Raw genomic sequence first — 18,418 nt, 5'->3', positions numbered from 1 at the left:
CTATAGCACAGAATGTGAACGGGACTGGGTCTCAGTTGAGATGGGACTACAGTGTCTGATGGCATGGCGAGGATGTGCAGTTGAGGGGAGAACTGTGTGGACATCATAGTCTCAACAATGCCACAAAGAAGGCAGTGTTAACCACTTTCTCTCACACAGGAGAGACATGAAAGCCATGCAGACTAGGACACCAAGGAGCTAACTAATCAATGTAAGACCAAGAGTGGAGCCAGGCAGGCTTTTCCAAACCCAGGCCTTACTCTCTGCAGCTAAGAACAAAGCAGCAGTCTATCATGCCACTGGGACTTGACTTTACTGAAGAGGCTAAAGGCCTGACTAAGGTCACCCGGTGAGCAGGATCAGGGCTTCATGCCAAAGGAGACCCTCTTCTTGCATAGCAGCCATCCCCGACACATAGAAAAGCTGCAGAGAGTTAGCGCTCCAGGCTCTCAAGAGACAGAGTGACAATCCACTATGTCTTCAACAATAGCTGCCTGCTGGGCTCAGGCCTGTTGGCAAAGGCAGCTCTTCGTACTAGAGACTCTCACCACAGGGTTTTCATTCTAAGCGTGCTCAAGCATCGTGAGATAGCTATACCTGACGTGACTCCTATGACCTCTTCTCTACCTCTCCACAGAAGTTATATGATGCGATGAGCCAGATCAGTACATCCAGTCAACTCATTTCTGTCCTAGTTTTAAAGGGAAAGAAGGATGTCAAAATGTACATGTGACAGCTGTTTGGGACTCTAATGCTATGGAAAAGCAGCTGTTTTCATTTTTACTAGAAGTATTAGTCATTCTTAGAATGGAAACAAGTATTAGGCTAATAGCTTGTGCTTTAGCCCACGGAAAATCCAGGTCACAGGGCTGTAATGTTGGCGAAGTCACAACGTGATGGCTATGCTCATACAGCATTTGCTCTCAGAGTCTGGAAATGTTTATTACAGGAAGCAACTATTTAATGATGTTCTTAGAGAAACCTGACATCTAACCGATAAAATGGATGGTGGCTTTTAGGGGAGACGAAGTTTCCAAATAGAGAAAGTCCATACAAAGGGGAAAAGAGAAATCTTTCTAAGCTGTAGAATTTGAAAGGAAGCTGCTTTCTTTAAAAAAAAAAAAAAATCTATTTTTACTTTCATCAAAGGTCATGTACAATTTGTAAGTAAACAAAACCCAAGTCCTAGGACAAACCACAGTGATCCCCACCTTCTGAAGCTCCAACTCACAGATAGCTAATTTACATTCTTAGGATGTTTTTCTAGTATTCACCTTCAGATTTTGTTTAGTACTTTTACTAGGTGATTTAAAAAGACGATCATCTAGATCAATCAGTATCTATCAATGTCCACCACAGAAGAGGAGGAAGGGAGTCTGCTGTGCCTTTCTTCTGTACATGGTATGCAGTGTTTCCTTCTCTGTGCCAAGTGTCTGGCTGTGGCATGTTCCTCTGGCTCCTGATGATGCCCGGGAGATGACACGCGCACACACACACAGACACGCACAGTCATGGGAACCAGGAGGCAATGCTAAGTGATGTGTACAGCCTTTTCATTCAAAGACATATAAGTGTCCATTTAATGGTTCAACTCTCTGAAAAAGCTTAGTCTCTCACAGTGAAAAGCAATGAATTGCTCCTAAGCAAGAGGGTGGTCTGAGCCAGCATTCAGTTAAGAGGCTGCAGGTCAGCCACCGCCTCTAGGTCAGCAGTGGTTTTGGCAAACCAAACCAAACAAACAAATAAACAAACAAACAAAACAACAACATTATTGTCCGCAGAAAGCTTTCATTTTACACAATTAATTTACTCCACTAAGTTCAATATCCCTGTCCCAAAGGAAAAGGAGTCAATCACAGTTGTCTTTTGCAAGGTAATTAACAACATCTGGCAAGATCAACCTATCACTGCTGTCAGTCCCTGGTCTTCTGCTGACAGGTTAAGATGCTGGGTGCATATTCTCAGCAGCTGCAAGACTGAGGGGAGACCTGCCCACCTTTCTGGCTACTGCTGATCCAAGTGGAGTACCTGCCCGGCTTCTGCTGCCCTGCCCAGTGCTGGTGGACAAGACAGGAAGCTCATGGAAACAAGGAGACAGTAAGAGAGTAAGGGCATGTCTGATCTTGGAGACAGGACGTTCTCTTCAGCAGAGGAACTCAGAAACCTGAGGACGCAAGAGCCCCTTCCGGTGGAACACAGAAGGACTCCTGAAGCTACAAGCAAAAACTGTTGTCCCTGCATCTTGTTGCTTCACCTTTTACCTTCACCTGCTTTCTCCTCTCCCCACTAGAGTGTGAGCTGAGGACGGGCACTGTCTTCTCCCTGCTCTGCCTGGCACAGCAGAGACTGCCAGAATACTCACTGAGTGTTAAGGGTGCTTCTGACACCTTATGCTTGAGAAATCCATGTGAGCCTTCAGTTTATTTGTCTGTTTTACTTTAATCTGTGCTTCATCTTAACTCACATTGTTCCACTATTAAACATAGTACAGGGAGAAACCCAGAAATCTCAAGTTTTGCTATGATCTGGCACTTCTGTGATTTAGTGGTGACATCTCTGGGAACACTGAAGAGCTCCAAGTACGCCTTGCACCTTCTACAGCAGTTGAGCTTTAGCCACACCTCACTGGCTTCCTCTGAAAGTTAGTTTGATGACAAGGTGGCATCCACACACTTCACTGACTGTGTTCTGTGACCTAGGGAGTCATGGAGGTGGGTATGGATGAGACCCATGCACCTGCCTTCCGGTGTAAGCCCAGTGCTGCTGGCCTCATCTTAAGCTTGCCCTGTTTCTAGACATTATCACAATAAGACAGAAAAAGAAATTGCCTCATTGACTAGGTAATCTCCTGCCTCCTCTTCTTTGGGTTTCTGAGAGACTCACAGAGTCTGGGCTGGCCCTGAACTCCTGATCCTCTTGCTCCCAGCTTCCTTTTTTCACAATGTGGTGCCCACAGGGACTACAGATGCACAGCAGGAAGCTCTTCTATCTGCAACTGGCCGGAAAGGGGGACCTCTATGCTGTCACACCACAGCTGCTGAAAGCTACATTCTAAACTGCTTCTGGAGGAAAATGGCTCTCCTGCCAGGCCTCTGTGGGCAGTGGGGTCAGGACTGAGGACACTCAGCTGGTCATGGACAAGTCTGCTAGGGTAGGCTAACTCTTGTAAAGGAGTGGCTTTATACAAAGTAGTAAACTCTATCTTGGCAGAGGAAGATTTCTTCTAGCTGGCAACAAGATCAACAGAGGCTGGCATGACTGGAGAAAGGTTCTTTAGCTTGGCCTGGGGGGAAGACCCATACTCTTCCCAGAGGCAGGCACCGCACTCTGAGCCTCTCATATAATTCTACAGTCATCTTCACTGATGTCCTCTCTGTGCACGAGCACCTGAGAAACGGCAAACACTCTGGGAGGTGCTAAACCACCACCACAGGAGTGGCAAACCGCACTTGTAAATAAGATCCCTGGCAGCTCCCCTCTCCTGGCTTTACCTCTAGATTCTCTGGCCCAGGAAGCTGATGATGTAAGCAGCTGTTTGACAAAGAAGCCTTGGGATCAGTTCTCCTCTATCATGGCCCGGGTATCCTTGTTAGGAAAAGGCAGCTGTTCTGAGGAATGGGTGCGTCCAGCAGCCCCAAGCCCAAGCACAAACAATACAAAGCCTCCTTCTATATCATGTTAAGTTTTCTATAGACTTGAAATACTGGAAAACAGAAAGTTATAGGCAAAGGCCAGGCCACGTGAGTGGAAAGATGTAAAGCAAAGACTCCAAAGAAACCCAGGTCTAAGAGTGCACTCAACACAATGGTGACAACAGATGGCTTCCACTGACTGAGTAGTTTCCATGGATTAAGGTTTTGTAAGCTCCCAGCAACCCTTCTTTTCAGAGACAACAACTGAGGCTGGAAGGGGTTGATGACTTGCTTCATTTCATTGCTTATGAGAAGTGCTGCTGCAGACCTAGGGGGATTTAGTTCCAAAGTCCAGGCTTTTCCTACAGAATTAAGCTCCCTTCCTGGAATGAAGCCGATTGCACCTGTCTCCACTGGGCTGTGGGTCCTGAAACTAACCCAGCAGAAGGAAATGCCATGTAGTGGTGAATAGGACAACATAGGGACATGTGAGTTTAGGTCCCAGGTTACTCATTAACTACTGTGTGACCATGGCAACTGCTGTTGCCTCTCTGAGCTTTACTCATTCTATGTATAAAATGAAAATAGCAACCAATAAAGTTATTTTAGTAACTAAAATGTAAGTGTGAAAAACACTGACATAGGTGGTAATAATTATTAACACACTGTACTTTACGTGTCAAGTTGAAACCATCGGCCAATAGACGACAAAGAAGTCATAACCTCAGATGTTATTTGACATATTATGTACAGGAAAATAAAATACCCCACACCACTGGGTGGCTTCCCCTGCTGCTCTCTGCCTTACTGGTGTGAAAGTGTCTCTTACTAACCCAGCAGGCAGCTCTTGAGATCTGCCTGCCAGTGCTTCCCAGTGCTGGGCTTACAGGAGTGTAAGGCATGCATCTAGCTTTTTACATGACTGGTTGGGATTTGAACTCAGCTCCTTGTGCTTATAAGGTAAATGCTTTCACCACCTAGCCATTTCTCTAGCTCCCCACCATCTATGTTACCATTAATTTTTTTATAACCCTGAAAAGCTGATAATTGCTCACACACAAAAAAATCCATGTACCTACTACTATATTCCATAACTAAAACTTGGCTACATTTGCTCTAGCAGGCATTTACCCCCATACCCACCTTTTGAAATGCATTTTGAAGCAAGATACCAAGTATGTTTAACATACTCTGTATTCAATTAACTACAATTCAATGTTTACAATTCTGTTTTTGCACACAGTAATATGCACAAACACTACAAATGTTATTTGCTCTCCTACAGTTGTGCAGGCCAGTGCCTGACTTTACTTGGACTCTGTCAACACACAATATATTGCCCTTAGCTCAGAAAGCTTTCAACAGCCTTTCATTCTAAGTGAGGGAATTTTGTAGTTGAGAAAAAATACACAGAGCTTAAGAATCTAATTTCATCTATATTAACCCTTATCAATACTCATGATCATGCAAATACATGTGCATACTTACACACAGGTACACAAGTGCACACACATACCTCCTCCTATTATCATGGTTTGCACAACCATAAAAACAAAAAGGATTCAGCCCAGGTCACAAGGCCTTTTGTAAAGGTTAAACATAAAAATGCTGGGGATACTGTCAATTTTCATCGACATCAGAGTCACTTTTGGTACTCCCTCTCTACTCCTTTCCCCCTTAAAGATGTTGTTTTGAAAAAGAAAATGTTAATGAGAGGGGGGGGAGGGAGGGAGGGAGGGAGGGAGGGAGAGAGAGAGAGAGAGAGAGAGAGAGAGAGAGAGAGAGAACAGTTAAATGAGAGATGTGGGAAAAGGCACCTCTCTGCATAGGCAGTCCTCTCCCAATTTATCCACTCTGACTTCAGCTAATTAAACATCCGTCTCAACGGCCTCCTCAGCAAATTAGTCATCTCCACTTTGTGACACTGATTGTTGGTTGCAGCCTCTCCCCACTTGCTACCATTCCCAGAAACTTCTAGGAGTTTTCTCACCAGGCACATGGCAAGGAATGATGCAGGGTCCCCATTAGCCCCCTACAGTTGCCCTTGGTACCAGTGCTGTTTATAATGCTGCCAGCCGTGTCCTTAGACATGCCTTCCCCAAAGAAACCTACTCAGGGGTGACAATTTTGTCAACACTTCTGAGTCCCAGTCTGTACTGCACTTTCCAAGTGCCGGTATGTACCAGATTGAAGGAAGATTTAATAAACGTTTCATTGAAAATCTGTGTTTTATGATAGTTTTGATGATAAAGAAAGGAAATAATAAAGGTCTCAAACAAACTGAACTGAATTCTGGTAAATTACCAGACAGGTCCTCTGATCACGAAGCTATATGAGTGAATCAAAAGGCCGGCAGGCAAAGAAGCAAAGTTGCTTGGCCTGGGATTTGGGCCCTTCTCCGGATACCATCGGGCGTGCACACACTCCTTCTCACCTGCCTAGGTGGAGAGAGGAAAGCCAGGTGGGGAAAACCCTATTTTGTACTATAGGATACATTTTACAGGCTATTAAAGTCAGACTTTTCTCAATCTCTTCCTCCCTTAAAAGAAGTTGCTGTCCATCTTAAGTGGTAGCATTGTTTAGAAAGACAAGTGGCTAACAAGCACTCTATACTCAATACACTGAAGGCTCAGATATACAAAGTAAAATGAGGTATTAACTGCTACCTCTCAGTTTGGAAAAGCTGAAAAGATTGGTGGAAGTCAGTGATGGTAAGGTGTGGGGGCAGGTATTTAATCTCCATACTCCAGGAATGACAGGCTATCTAACAGCTGCTTGAAAGATATGTGTGTGTGTGTGTGTGTGTGTGTGTGTGTGTGTGTGTGTGTGTGTGTCTGAAGTGGGGCAGGTAAGCTCCAGGGATCTGTCTGCCTCCGTCTTCTAATGCTGGAGTCACAGAGGTATATGACCACGCCCAGCTTTGCAGATCTGAACTTGGGGCCTCACAAGAGTGTGGCAGGCATTTATTTACCCACTGAGCACACTCCCCAGCCCTCAGTATTCCAGTAAGCAAACCACTGACCCGTAATCCCATACTTAAAGTCTAGCACAAATATGCAAAAAATAGTCATAAAAGACGGATCACTTCATGTATCTGAAAAGTCAGAAAAAATCTAAATAACTTAATTGTTAGGTTAAACACATTTAACTAGGAAAACAAAAAAGCATAGTCATTCTCATACAGAATAATGTTTAGTGTGTGTGAATGAAAAAAGCAGACATAAGATCATATACATGTTCGAAACCATATAGATATCTCTCATTTATTATGAGCTGGCTTGACAGATGTAAGTCATGTAAAAAAGCAAAAGGGGCCAGGAACTATGTCATATGACTTTAATCCCAGCAGGCAGGGGCAGGTGAATCTCATGTGAGTCCCAAGCCAGCCTGGTCTACATAGTAAGTTCCAGGCTAGCTAGAGCGTCTCTTAAAGAAACCAATATATGGATAAAGAAACTGTGGTACATTTACACTATAGAATATTACTCAGCTATTAAAAATAAGGAATTCCCAAAATTTGTGGATAAATGGATTGAGCTAGAAATGATCATAGTGAGTGAGTTAATCCAGAAGCAGAAAGAGTCCAATGGTATATACTCACTTATATCTGGACACTAGCCCAAGGGCTATGTCCCATGAAAGTCTTCACTTACCAGCAAAGTGGGACAGAGGGGAGGACATACTATTGGGACTCTAGGTGAGAGAAGCATGGGAGAATGGGGAAATAGAAGGATCCAGAGGGTCCTAGAAACCTACAAGAAGAACATTATGATAGGCAGATCTGGGCCCAGGGGTCCTCCTCAAACTATGGTACCAGCCAAGGACAATTCATGCAGTAAACTTCAAACCCCTACCCAGATCTAGCCAATGGACAGGACATTCTCCACAGTTGAGTGGAGAGTGGGATATGACTTTCACACGAACTCTGGTGTCCCGTATTTGACCACGTCCCCTGGATGGGGAGGCCTGGTGGCACTCAGAGGAAGGATAGCTGGCTACCAAGAAGAGACTTGATACCCTAAGAGCACATACAGGGGGAGGAGGTCCCCTCAGTCACAGTCACAGAGGAAGGGGAGTAAGGGGAAAATGGGAGGATACAAGGGATGGGATAACAATTTAGGTGTAATATGAATAAATTAATAAAATATATTTTTAAAAAAGAAACCAATATATAAATAATTAGTAAAAAGGAGAGCTAACAAGAAGGCTTAGCAGGTAAAGGTGCTTCCTGTCAAGTCTGACAACCTACATTCAATGCCTGGAAGAAGGAAACTGATTTCCAAAAAGCTGTCCTCTGACCTTCACATGTGCACTGTAGCATGCACACATGTCACACAGACCCATACAAACAAACACTAGAGACAATATGGGCCCACAAAACACTAGTCTGTGTCCCTATCTGTATGAGGATTGAGTAAAAACTTAAAAGGAAATTCAAGTAAACGACACTCTTTGTTGGACACACCTCCAAAGTGTTTTCCACAGTAACTGCTGAGGTCATTTCCTCCCTTCGTCTTCTAGGATCAGCCCCAGGTGCCCAGCCTACAGCTTCAATCCACTCTATGCTCCCAAGCGCACTTCAGCTCCAGGCAGGAAATGAGACTCTGACTGCTATCCTGCCTCTCCTACTTGAACACAGCGCTTCGCACATCTGCATCCAGGGCTCCATCATCTGCTGCCCTGCTTCCTCAGGAGCCTCTGCACTCATGTCTTCCCCTCAAGTTCCCCTCAATGCACACACACACAGTGTTTGAAAAGAAACCCTGGTTAGATTGCCTTCCTTTTAATGGTGCCCTCTTGCCATCAAAGTAAAGATCAAATTTAACATGCTTTACAAACATGACCTAGCCCCAAATGAGCACCTTACCCTCAGACTCCAAGCTCCTCCTAGGGTGGGAGGAACAGCAGTCTGAGCATTCAATTCTGTTCCTCCTCACGTTCCTCTAGCCTCTGCCAGAAAGCACATTCTGACAATTTTCTCTGACTGGACCAAGGTATCCTTCCCCTTACACACTCTGGTTCTGTAATTACCTTCTGCTTATTACATTCATGGCATTATAGCTGCCTTTTATCCGCTGCCTCCTCAGCTATCAGGAAGCGTCTTGGGCGTCAGGAGATCCCTACTGCCTACTCTCAAGCACTACATCACCAGCCCTAACAAATGGGCCCACCTCCTCCAGTCTGCGTTTTTCCACCAGAGCTTGCCTTGTCAGATCTGGCACCTGCCTAGGTTCTAAGGCCACTTTCCTGTGCTCATGACGGGAGGTGTCTATATTCTCTGACTGCATCTCTTCTGCTTGAGACATTTTCATTTAGCTGCACATCAAAGTCTAGGTTAATCTTTAAAAAGATGTCAAAGAAATGACTATAGAGCATTTCTGCTTGGGTCCCTGCCCCACCCAGTAGTTTTTATCACTGTGGTTCCTTTCCTGTGATGCTTCTGCTAGGAGATTTACTACATTTTAGTGTCTCTTTTCCTGTGACTTTCCAGTGTGACACTGGCACTGATGTAGCATTTGATGACACCTGTAAACCAAGTGGCATCTCAGAGCCACACCTCGATTAAGTACATACAGTACATGAATGAGCCTTTACTCACCCTCTTCATTTCAGAGCTGAGGGGAGTGAGGCTGGGAGGGCAGCTCACAAGTGCGTTACAGTTCTTTCATTCTAAGCAGACCCTTGACCTTCTAGGCATTTCTACAACCAGGCGGCAGCTTACCATCAAAATGCACACTTAGTACAGTAGTATTTCCAGAGAGCTAAAGCTAAATCCCCAGTGGGCCCAGGGACATGTCCCTTGTCTTGGAGCTGTGTGCACCTCGGTAGCACCACACGGCCAGTGTGTGTCTTCTCCCTTCCTTTCGTCTTGCCGTTTCATTAATCTAATCCGTGCTGTGACTGGCCTGGATGAAGTGAATGAATAGATTTTGTAATGGAAAAGGAACTTCTGAAAGATTAGCGACTAGTAGGAAGAGTAAGTGCTGGTCAAATGCGGTTTTGGTGAATGATATATTTCAAGTCGCTCTGATGTGGCAGTTGTGAGAGCTCATAACACCCTTCTAAAATAATTGGGTCTCTAAAGTGGTTCCAAAAGATTTTTGCTTGACATAAATTCTCTAAATTTCCAGGCTTTCTGGATAAAATAGTTGACTGCAATGCCATCTTTAACGTGCTCTGCTCTATGCTAGAGAAGATCCATCAGGAGGCTCGGAGCAGTCCAGACAGAGGGAGGCTCAGGTGAGATCAAACAACAAGATAAAGAGGCAGAGAAAGGTGTCAGGGAGGAATATTTATTTAACTACGAGCTTCTTGCCTGGGGGCACCTCTGAGTTGCACATTTAAACGCCTAGCAATCCTAATTTACTCTAGCATTTTCCCACAGGGTCACTAGACACCAAATGTTGACTCTTTATTTCTTACTCAGCCCCCATGCACGAGTGGCATCAGTGTGATTACTTATTTTTCTCATAACGAGGTGTAGTTGTCTGCAGAAATTACTACTTTTTGCAAAAGTGAACAGGCACCATTTAGATGTTCCTATGTTCCCTTTCTTCTTAGGAATATCTGCTACAGGATAGGGAGCCTGCACATTAGTGCTGGCTCACAAGCTTTCTTCCACAGAAGAAAGGGCACTGGGTCTCTGGCCCTATGCAAAAGACACTTGTGCTCACATGAGTTCCCACCAGTTTATCACACAGCATTTTAGGCTCACATATATTAAAATGTTGACTCCATTACACACATGTGCCGCGCTTCTTGTGGTACTGTGGATGGCACACAGGGCTGCACATATTCCTGGCAAGTATTCTATCACTGAGCCACATCCCTAGCCCCTGAGTTTTCCCTTCCTAATAGGGCAGTTCAGGCCAGGTGTATGTTGCTTTAAGAAAGCTAGACATAAAACATTAGAACTGACACTGATACAGACAAACTGTGCAATTACAAAAAGAATTCCTGGCTTTATGTTGAGATTCACCATGGGGTTCCTCTAAATGCTGCTCTTCCCTAGTGCATTTAGATTTCACAATCAACGAACATTTCTGTTTACAGAATTTTAAATTTGTTCTCCCATTAGGGTTCTAATAAGCAACATGGTACAAATAAAAAGAGTATGGGCTTTGAGGTCAAAGAAGCCTGGGCTCTAATTTAGGCTCGCCATTCACTTGCTGTGGAAATCTGGGTAACTAGCTTCTCTCAGAGCAAAGGAAAGTGAGGCCTGGAAGATTCCGATTACATCCACACAGTCATCACAGCTCCTGACACCACAGAGCGCCATGTTTCCCCTCTCGGTGTTTCTGGCGTCACACACCCCACCCCTCTCTAGTGTGCTTGAGTGCAGTGAGTGGTATCTGTAAGAGCACAAAGACACATGGGTTCACAGCTCTCAGCTCCCTGCCCCCACACAGATCCTGCTTCTACAAAGACCAACTCCTTCCTGTCACGAATGCCCCTAAGACACGCATGATAAATAGAACATTCATTTGTATTCTGCCTGTCTGGCATGAATGTGAGGCCTCCTGTGGCTGAGGACACAGGCTCTGATGCTGCCCTCGCCCTTGCTGAGGTCATCGCCTGACCTGTGCCCGCTGGAGTGTCATCCACTCTGCACGTCCTTCCATATTAACTCCCAGTTCTTTCCTTTCTTTGGGTTCCCAGTCTATATGCCCTCTCCTCTCCTTGGGGCCCAGTGTATTTTACAATGACTATAAGTTTGGATTTTATTCTGAACGCAGATAGTTATCCTTAAAGGGTTTGGAGCAGCTATGATCTGATTCACATTTCACAGGGTCTCTCTGTATAGACCACAGGCTGGAGAGGCTAAGAGCAGTGGCAGGAAAGCCAACCAGAGACTTGTGGCAGTGTTTCAGATGAAAAGAGACAGTGGCTAAGACAGACTCAAGATATGCTCTAGAGGGAACACTCATGGCACAGGGAGCGGGGATGGGAAAATCCAAGACTGAAGACTGAGTGTGGCTCTGTGACGAGGTAGATGATGGTACCGCTGATTGTGTGAGCACCTGTTGTATGTCTCTTAAGGGTCAACTGTACTACAACTTCAGCTAAGTCAGTTAAACAGCACAGGAAACTGGAATGTTCCTTTTGCAGTGAAATATAAGCCACTGCTTTGATGGCAGTGCCTTCCCTCTTCAGGTCTTCACAGTGTACAAGTGAAGGGCTCTGTTCAAGTGTGCTTTTCCCAGGAAAGGGGGAATTCCCTGAGCATCCTTCCTGTGTGATGCAGTGAGCATCCTTCCTGTGTGATGCAGTGAGCTCCTCTGCCTGTGTTCTTGTTCTCTACCGCTCATGTCTCCTTTGTATCTGGAGTGTCCGGGGTTTTCCTTGGCAAGCATCTTGTTGTGCCACTGTCTCCTTGCACTCAAGCAATGTCTGAGGAATAGGGAGCATGAGGAATAGACGCACACACAACACAGCTGGCTACCAGTGCACTTGGGTCAACATGCAGGCTCTACATGAACTGTTAATGGGGAACTGAAGACTCCATCGACGTATCGTCTGTCTGCCACACAGAATCCCGTGCACCGTCTGTGCTGCTGCTCCCCTCCACCACCAGTGTCCCCTCCCCGCGCGCCTCAGCATGGTCTCCTTGAGAAGCAGCAAGTGAAGCACAGTGAAGTGGTGGGCAAATGCTGCCTCTGACTCTCAATAAAGAGGCTGAGAGAGAGCTCCCTGGCAAAGTTAACACTTTTCTAGGTGGAATTTTCTGAGACAAGCAGTAATGAATATCGAAAAGAAAATAATACTGTAAGAACTTAAAAAAAAAAAAGAAACTCAAATTAATAAAGTATGTCCACACTTCAAAAGGCAAGAATAGGGTCATTAAGGAAAATCATTAGCATGCTTTTCTAGTCTTTTCAGCAGATAACAGAAAAATGGCCCCATTTCAAAATGAGTATGCATAAACAAGCACAGCCACACAGACCTCTCCTGGGCAAATCCTATTCTAAGTCTTCGTGCTGCAGACTGGGAGGTCCCTGTGTTTCTGTGATGGTGTGAACTGAACTGACATGCTTCCATTTCTCAGCATCATCTGTCACACCAGCATGCTTCAGGACACATGACGGCGGAGGAAAAACAGTATAAAGGCAACAACTAAACAAAATGCCAACAAGCCCAAGGCCCCAATCAGAAGGGCGATCCTGTAAACTGAGAAACTGACTAAGGTCTTTATTCACTAAATGACAAGTTAGTATATTTCACTGACTAAATCCAGGGATCTGACAGTGATCTATCTTCACTGTGCCAAAAACTCTCCCATCCAACTGTTAAAATTAGTGAATGCATTTGTTTACTTTACTCTCTATTTACTGTTTGCCACCGATGCAAGGAGACTCCTCCAGATGCTAAGTAGGTCAATGATAAGATGAAAAAACTGAAACTTTGGAGGAGATATTTAAAAATAAGGCTTTAAAAATTTGTCTTCCCAGAGATTTGACTGGAACACACTGTGAATAAATGACTATAGCTAAGTACATGAATATTAATAGGAAAACCCCCTGCAGTGTCCGTCAATAGCTATGACCTGATGAAATAACTACAAACAATGCACACCAAGACTTTACAAAAGCTACTATCTTCTGTAAAGTTCTACAAACTTCTATAAAGTACACGTTACTATCTATCCTAAAAGGCAAAATTTATTTTAAAGCCCCCAAGTTTCCTTTAACAAAGACATATGTTTAAACTGAGGTTTTTAGGGTTTGTCCTCCCCCCTCCATACCTACTACTTTTTTTCTTTAAAAAAGGAAAAAAAGAAAGAAAGGAAACAAACTAAGTAAGCACCAGAGGAAAGGGTATTTGGTACTGGGACTGTCATTAAGTCCACAATTTGATTTAATAACGGGATCATTCAAATTCCCCACTTGCTGCTATTATTAAATGAAGCCGTATGGTCAGGCCAGAGAAAGCTGAGAGAAGCTAGGTGTGAGTGGAAGGAATGGAAGGGTTCCTCAGTCTTGTTCTCTGGCTGGCCTCTGATGACTGAACAGGACGGGAACCACAGGCTTCATGCAGCACTCACATGTTGCTCAGTTTCAAGTGTCATTGCCTGTCTTCTCACTTGAGCTGAGTTACAGTGGTAGAGACAAGTGTAATCCATCAGGCTAACGCTGCTGGAGGAGAGAGCCCAGCACACAAGCCCTGTCCTCGCCAAGGCGATGGAGCAGGTCACTGTGCCAGACATCTTCCCACCAAGTTCACAATGGAGTTCCTGAGGTAATGGGGAAAAATCTCAGTACCTCATAGCCATGTGTGGGCAACAACGATTTTTACTAAGTAAATGTACTTTCTTCTGTGTTAAAGAGGATTTTCTTCTTTTTCTTAGTCACTCTTGAAAAGAAGCCTACTCCCCAGTACAAAGTTCAAACCACAACATGAATGCCACCTCTTCTGTGCTAACCCTAAATAAATCTTTGCCAAACTGATGACCCTTCAACTTCTGAAAACAGACTCTTACAGCAAGTGAAAAGGTTTACTTTAAAATGCTTCTTGACATAAGAAAATGGAGAGCAATATATGTAAACGTGTCAATCTCAAGTGGCTACAGTAGTGTGAACAGTAGTAAATAATACCTTGGATAATAAATCCTAAGCTTTTGCCAAAGACATGGCAGAGACTGATGAAAAGGCCGGGTGTACACACAAGGTGAGCATAAGGAAGCACATGCAACTGTGCACATGTGCCTGAGAGCACATAATGTGGATTGGGGGGGCAGACACAGATAAACAAATATAAGACTGGATAGAGATGGCTGGAGACAGAAGGAAGGACGCTGGCTCAGCTGTATCCCTGTAAATTTATTGGGGTTTCACATTCTAAAAGCAAAACAAAACAAAACAACAACAACAACAAAACCTGCAAATGTCACTGGCAGGTCAAGTTCTATTGAGAAGGCTAAAAAAAAGTTGCATCTCCTTCCTAGACAACTCAAAACAATACATTCTTGGAATATAAATAACTGTTACAAAACTCACTATTATGTAAAAAAAATATAGAGAGCAAAGACCCCTGACTCTACAGAGTGAGTGCTCATTAAATACCCTTGAGTATCTGAAGCTATTTAAAAGCTATTAGATTGGCACCTGGAACCCCACACATCTACTCTCCCCTGGGATGGAGAGGCTGTGCCTCTTCAATCATCCCCTAAATGCAAAGAGGTTTGACCCCCATGCAATAGATAAAAGTCACCCAAAAAATGAACAAAAGAGGTGTTTGGAAAAAGCAGAGCACCATTCATCCCAGCTAACGACTTGTTCATTATGAGTGATGATGGATAAAGACTTCTCACGCTGAGATGAAATCAAGATTTATATGCATTGTTTCCTCTCCCAACTTGTGGGAAGATCATCATCATTTAATTCTATCTCTGCGGCCAGTGATGGGCATCCAGAGAGCTGGTTATCAAACGGCGCAGTCAGCTGGCAAAAGCCGAAACGTGCAGTTGGCACATCTGGACGGAGCCGCCACAGCCGAGGGTGAACAATGACTCCTGGCACGCATCCAAATTGCTTGCAGACGCTAGCAGGTCTCATCTACAACCGCCCCTACCAGCATCTCTCTCTCTCTCTCTCTCTTTTATGAGAATCAGATTTTCATTGCTCCATTCAATTGCTCTCCTCTGCCATTTTTTACAGCTCTTATCGTTCCCCTGGAATATGGCCTTGAGACAGCTCATCCGTGTCCTTCACTGTGTTATCTCTTCTAACTTTTATTAAAACTTCAGCTTTCATCTGAAGATAGCTAATTAAATCTGGAACAGATTATATGCCTCCCTTAAAAAGAGAACACAACTATTTTCTTCAAGCTGAGCAATGCCCTCTTCCTTTCCAAAAGGTGAGCTCAAAGGTATTTTTAAAAATTCCCTTCACTTACAAAGCTAAGACACTTGACTTGCCATATACGGGCTGACTTTTAGTACAGTAGTCTGTACAGTACAATTTAGTACAGTAGATAAATCTTTGAATTATTCTTGAAAAGAACTGTTCCTTAATATTGGTAATATTTGTGTTCTATATCCTTTAAGTATCATATCTAATAGCACAAGCCTATTTTCTACCCCCCCAAAAGATGGTTAATGAGGAGTTAGAGGTTAATAACTACATGGGTGCATCAAACAATTTATCTTTTTAAAGCCATCTTTGTAAGATTGCCCTCATTTAGTAAAAATGGAAAGAATGTCCTGCTACGCCCCTATTGTGAATCCTAGTAATTGAAAATGCCCCAGTGTAAAATTGTGTGAAGACATGAAATGAGAAGCAGTAATTCAAGCTTAAGGTTTAATTTTGATTCCTGTGGTGCTGGGGACAGAAACCTGGACCATGCACATGCTGGGCAAGCCTCTGCCACCCAGCTATGCTTCTTATTCCTCAGCTTGGATCTTTATGTTTGTTTGTTTTTTGAGATAGGGTTTCTCTGTGTAGCCTTGGCTGTTCTTACTTGCTTTGTAGACCAGGCTGGCCTCAAACTCACAGAGATCCACCTGCCTCTGCCTCCCGAGTGCTGGGATTACAGGTGTGCACTACCACACCTGTCTCTTGGTTTAGATTTTAAGACAAATTTACAATAACTAACGGTAAACTCAAAAAGTTTACCATAAATTATTAATGATTGGGTGCCATAACTGATTTGAACACATTCTTTTCACAAATGCCACTCACTGACTCAGTTCTTTCTGAGGTCCAGAGGAAGCTTTAAAACTCACTTTTTTTCCCTAAACATTAGTCTTGCTAATCAACCTTCTAGAAAGGATATCCAAAACAATGTAGCCAGACATCACACATGAGTACATGTGCACAGGTGCAAGACCACACAGACACACACACTCTGCGCTCGCGCGCGCTCTCTCTCTCTCTCTCTCTCTCTCTCTCTCTCTCTCTCTCTCTCTCACACACACACACACACACACACACACACACCCTTTTAACTAACTTAAGCTCCTACTGCCACAATATAATCTAACTAACCCACCTGAAATTTTCTGGGATCCTTTTCTTCGCTTCACTGCCTTTAGCAAGATCTCCTTCATGGTGACCTTCGTGTTGTCCACCTGAATAAGGGAGAACCCATGAGCAGCATTTCTGTAGGAAGACAAGCACAAGACAGTTATCACTACAACTTTCACTATACCTAGGAAAGCTTCAAAGTAATAGCACAGATAATGCCAGTGAATATTTTGAAGAAACCTGCTGGGTGTGGTGGCGCACACCTTTAATCCCAGCACTCAGGAGACACAGGCAGGTGGATATCTGAGTTCGAGGCCAGCAGCCGGGTCTATAGAGCCAGTTCCAGGACAGCCAAGGCTGCACAAAAACAAACAAAAAACCAAAAACCTGTCTTGGGAAAACAAAACAAAACAAAACAAAACACCTACTTCTCAGGTATCTGTGAGGGCATTTAAATATAAGTAGCACCAAGTGAACTACGGTCAGGGTCGGTGCATGCTTCTCTAATCTATTGCACACTGAACCTAATTGGTCAGCTTGGGTTAGAGGCGCAAGAGTCTCCATTTTGGCTTGGGAGCCAAATCCTGCAGCAAGGACTGACAACTGACAGAACCTGACTTATGTCAGTGGATGTCACTACAGGCAGACACTAGGGTCACAATACGCCCCTTGGCGCACCAGAGAAAAAGAAAAGGTTCTTCATAACTGTTCAGTAGAACATTGGTCTGTCCATCCATCTTCTGTTGTTATTTTGGTTTGTTTTGAGACAGGGTCTCACTATATAGACCAGGATGGCCTCAAACTCAGAGAGCTCCGCCTCTCTCCTGGTATTAAAGGTGTGTCCCACTATGCCCAGCCCATCCAGCTTTTAATACACAATCTGTGTATACTTTACTATAAAAATTTATTCAGTCTTAGAAAATCAAACAAAATATTAGTTTAAGCAAAAATAAATGAAAGACAAAACAATAACACAGCTTGCAAGCTTCCTAGTCAAATTATGTTGGAGAAGGATTCAACTAGATGGAAAAAGAAAAAGGAAAATAATAGCAAACAAACAAACAACAAGTATGCTAAAAACAAAACAATAACAAAAATACCCAGTAGTCCATCACCCAGGTGGATGGAACTTCAGAGACTGTTAACCGCAGTGACAACTGTCACAAATATGACCCCCTACGCTTGGGCACTGGAACAAAACAGGCTAATTCCAAGTAGCACATGTAAAAAATGGGACCCGAGTTTCCAACTCTGTTACACGAGAATTGCTATAAGGAGTTAGGTCACATTCCCACTTCCCCATAAGAATCTCAAAGGGGAACATAGCCAAAAACCACGGCAGAACTTAACACTGACAAGAAATCTGAAAGAAAAGCCAAGCCCTGGGAAAGCTTCCCAATGGCAGAAGAACAGGTTAGAAGCCCAGGTTAGACCCATCCAGGAGGCTGGTTCTCCACAGGGGCTACGGGCTAATCTCAAACCAAAGACCCAATGTGTTTCCCTAACACAGCACCCCTCTCCATACAGCTTGCTGTTTAATCCTGGACGTTCCATTTGTTAAAGAGCACAAAGCTGATGCTGCTCTGGCCAGCACAACCATCCATTTTAACGTGGTGAAGGTTCTTGCTATCGAACAGCAGGCCTGAGAACTGTCAAGCTAATTTTACTGAACACTTTGTTACTGAATCATGCCTGAGCCCCAGCCATTCTTTACCTCAGAAGCTGGACCTCATCCCAGAACAATCTTTAAAAGTTTATTTTACTGATCAAAGCAAAATAAGAAATAGCTCTTTAAAAACTCTCTATTTTGGGAGTGATGCTGTA

At 44.0% G+C, this 18,418-nt stretch overlaps 1 protein-coding gene across 6 annotated transcripts in view; it reads right to left on the bottom strand.

Moving 5' to 3' along the window:
* MAPKAP1 (MAPK associated protein 1) overlaps positions 1–18,418 on the bottom strand; it is a 215,513-nt gene that overhangs the window by 72,863 nt on the left and 124,232 nt on the right. For all 6 annotated transcript variants that reach the window (XM_084799625.1, XM_084799623.1, XM_084799628.1 and 3 more), the window contains one exon: positions 16,620–16,729. In XM_084799625.1, coding sequence (XP_084655751.1) covers positions 16,620–16,729 — 110 coding nt within the window. The remainder of the gene's footprint in view (positions 1–16,619; positions 16,730–18,418) is intronic.

This window comes from Acomys minous (genome assembly GCF_964271855.1).
Source record: "Acomys minous genome assembly, chromosome: 10".
Classification (NCBI taxonomy): domain Eukaryota; kingdom Metazoa; phylum Chordata; class Mammalia; order Rodentia; family Muridae; genus Acomys; species Acomys minous.
This window is presented reverse-complemented; position numbering and strand designations above follow the sequence as displayed.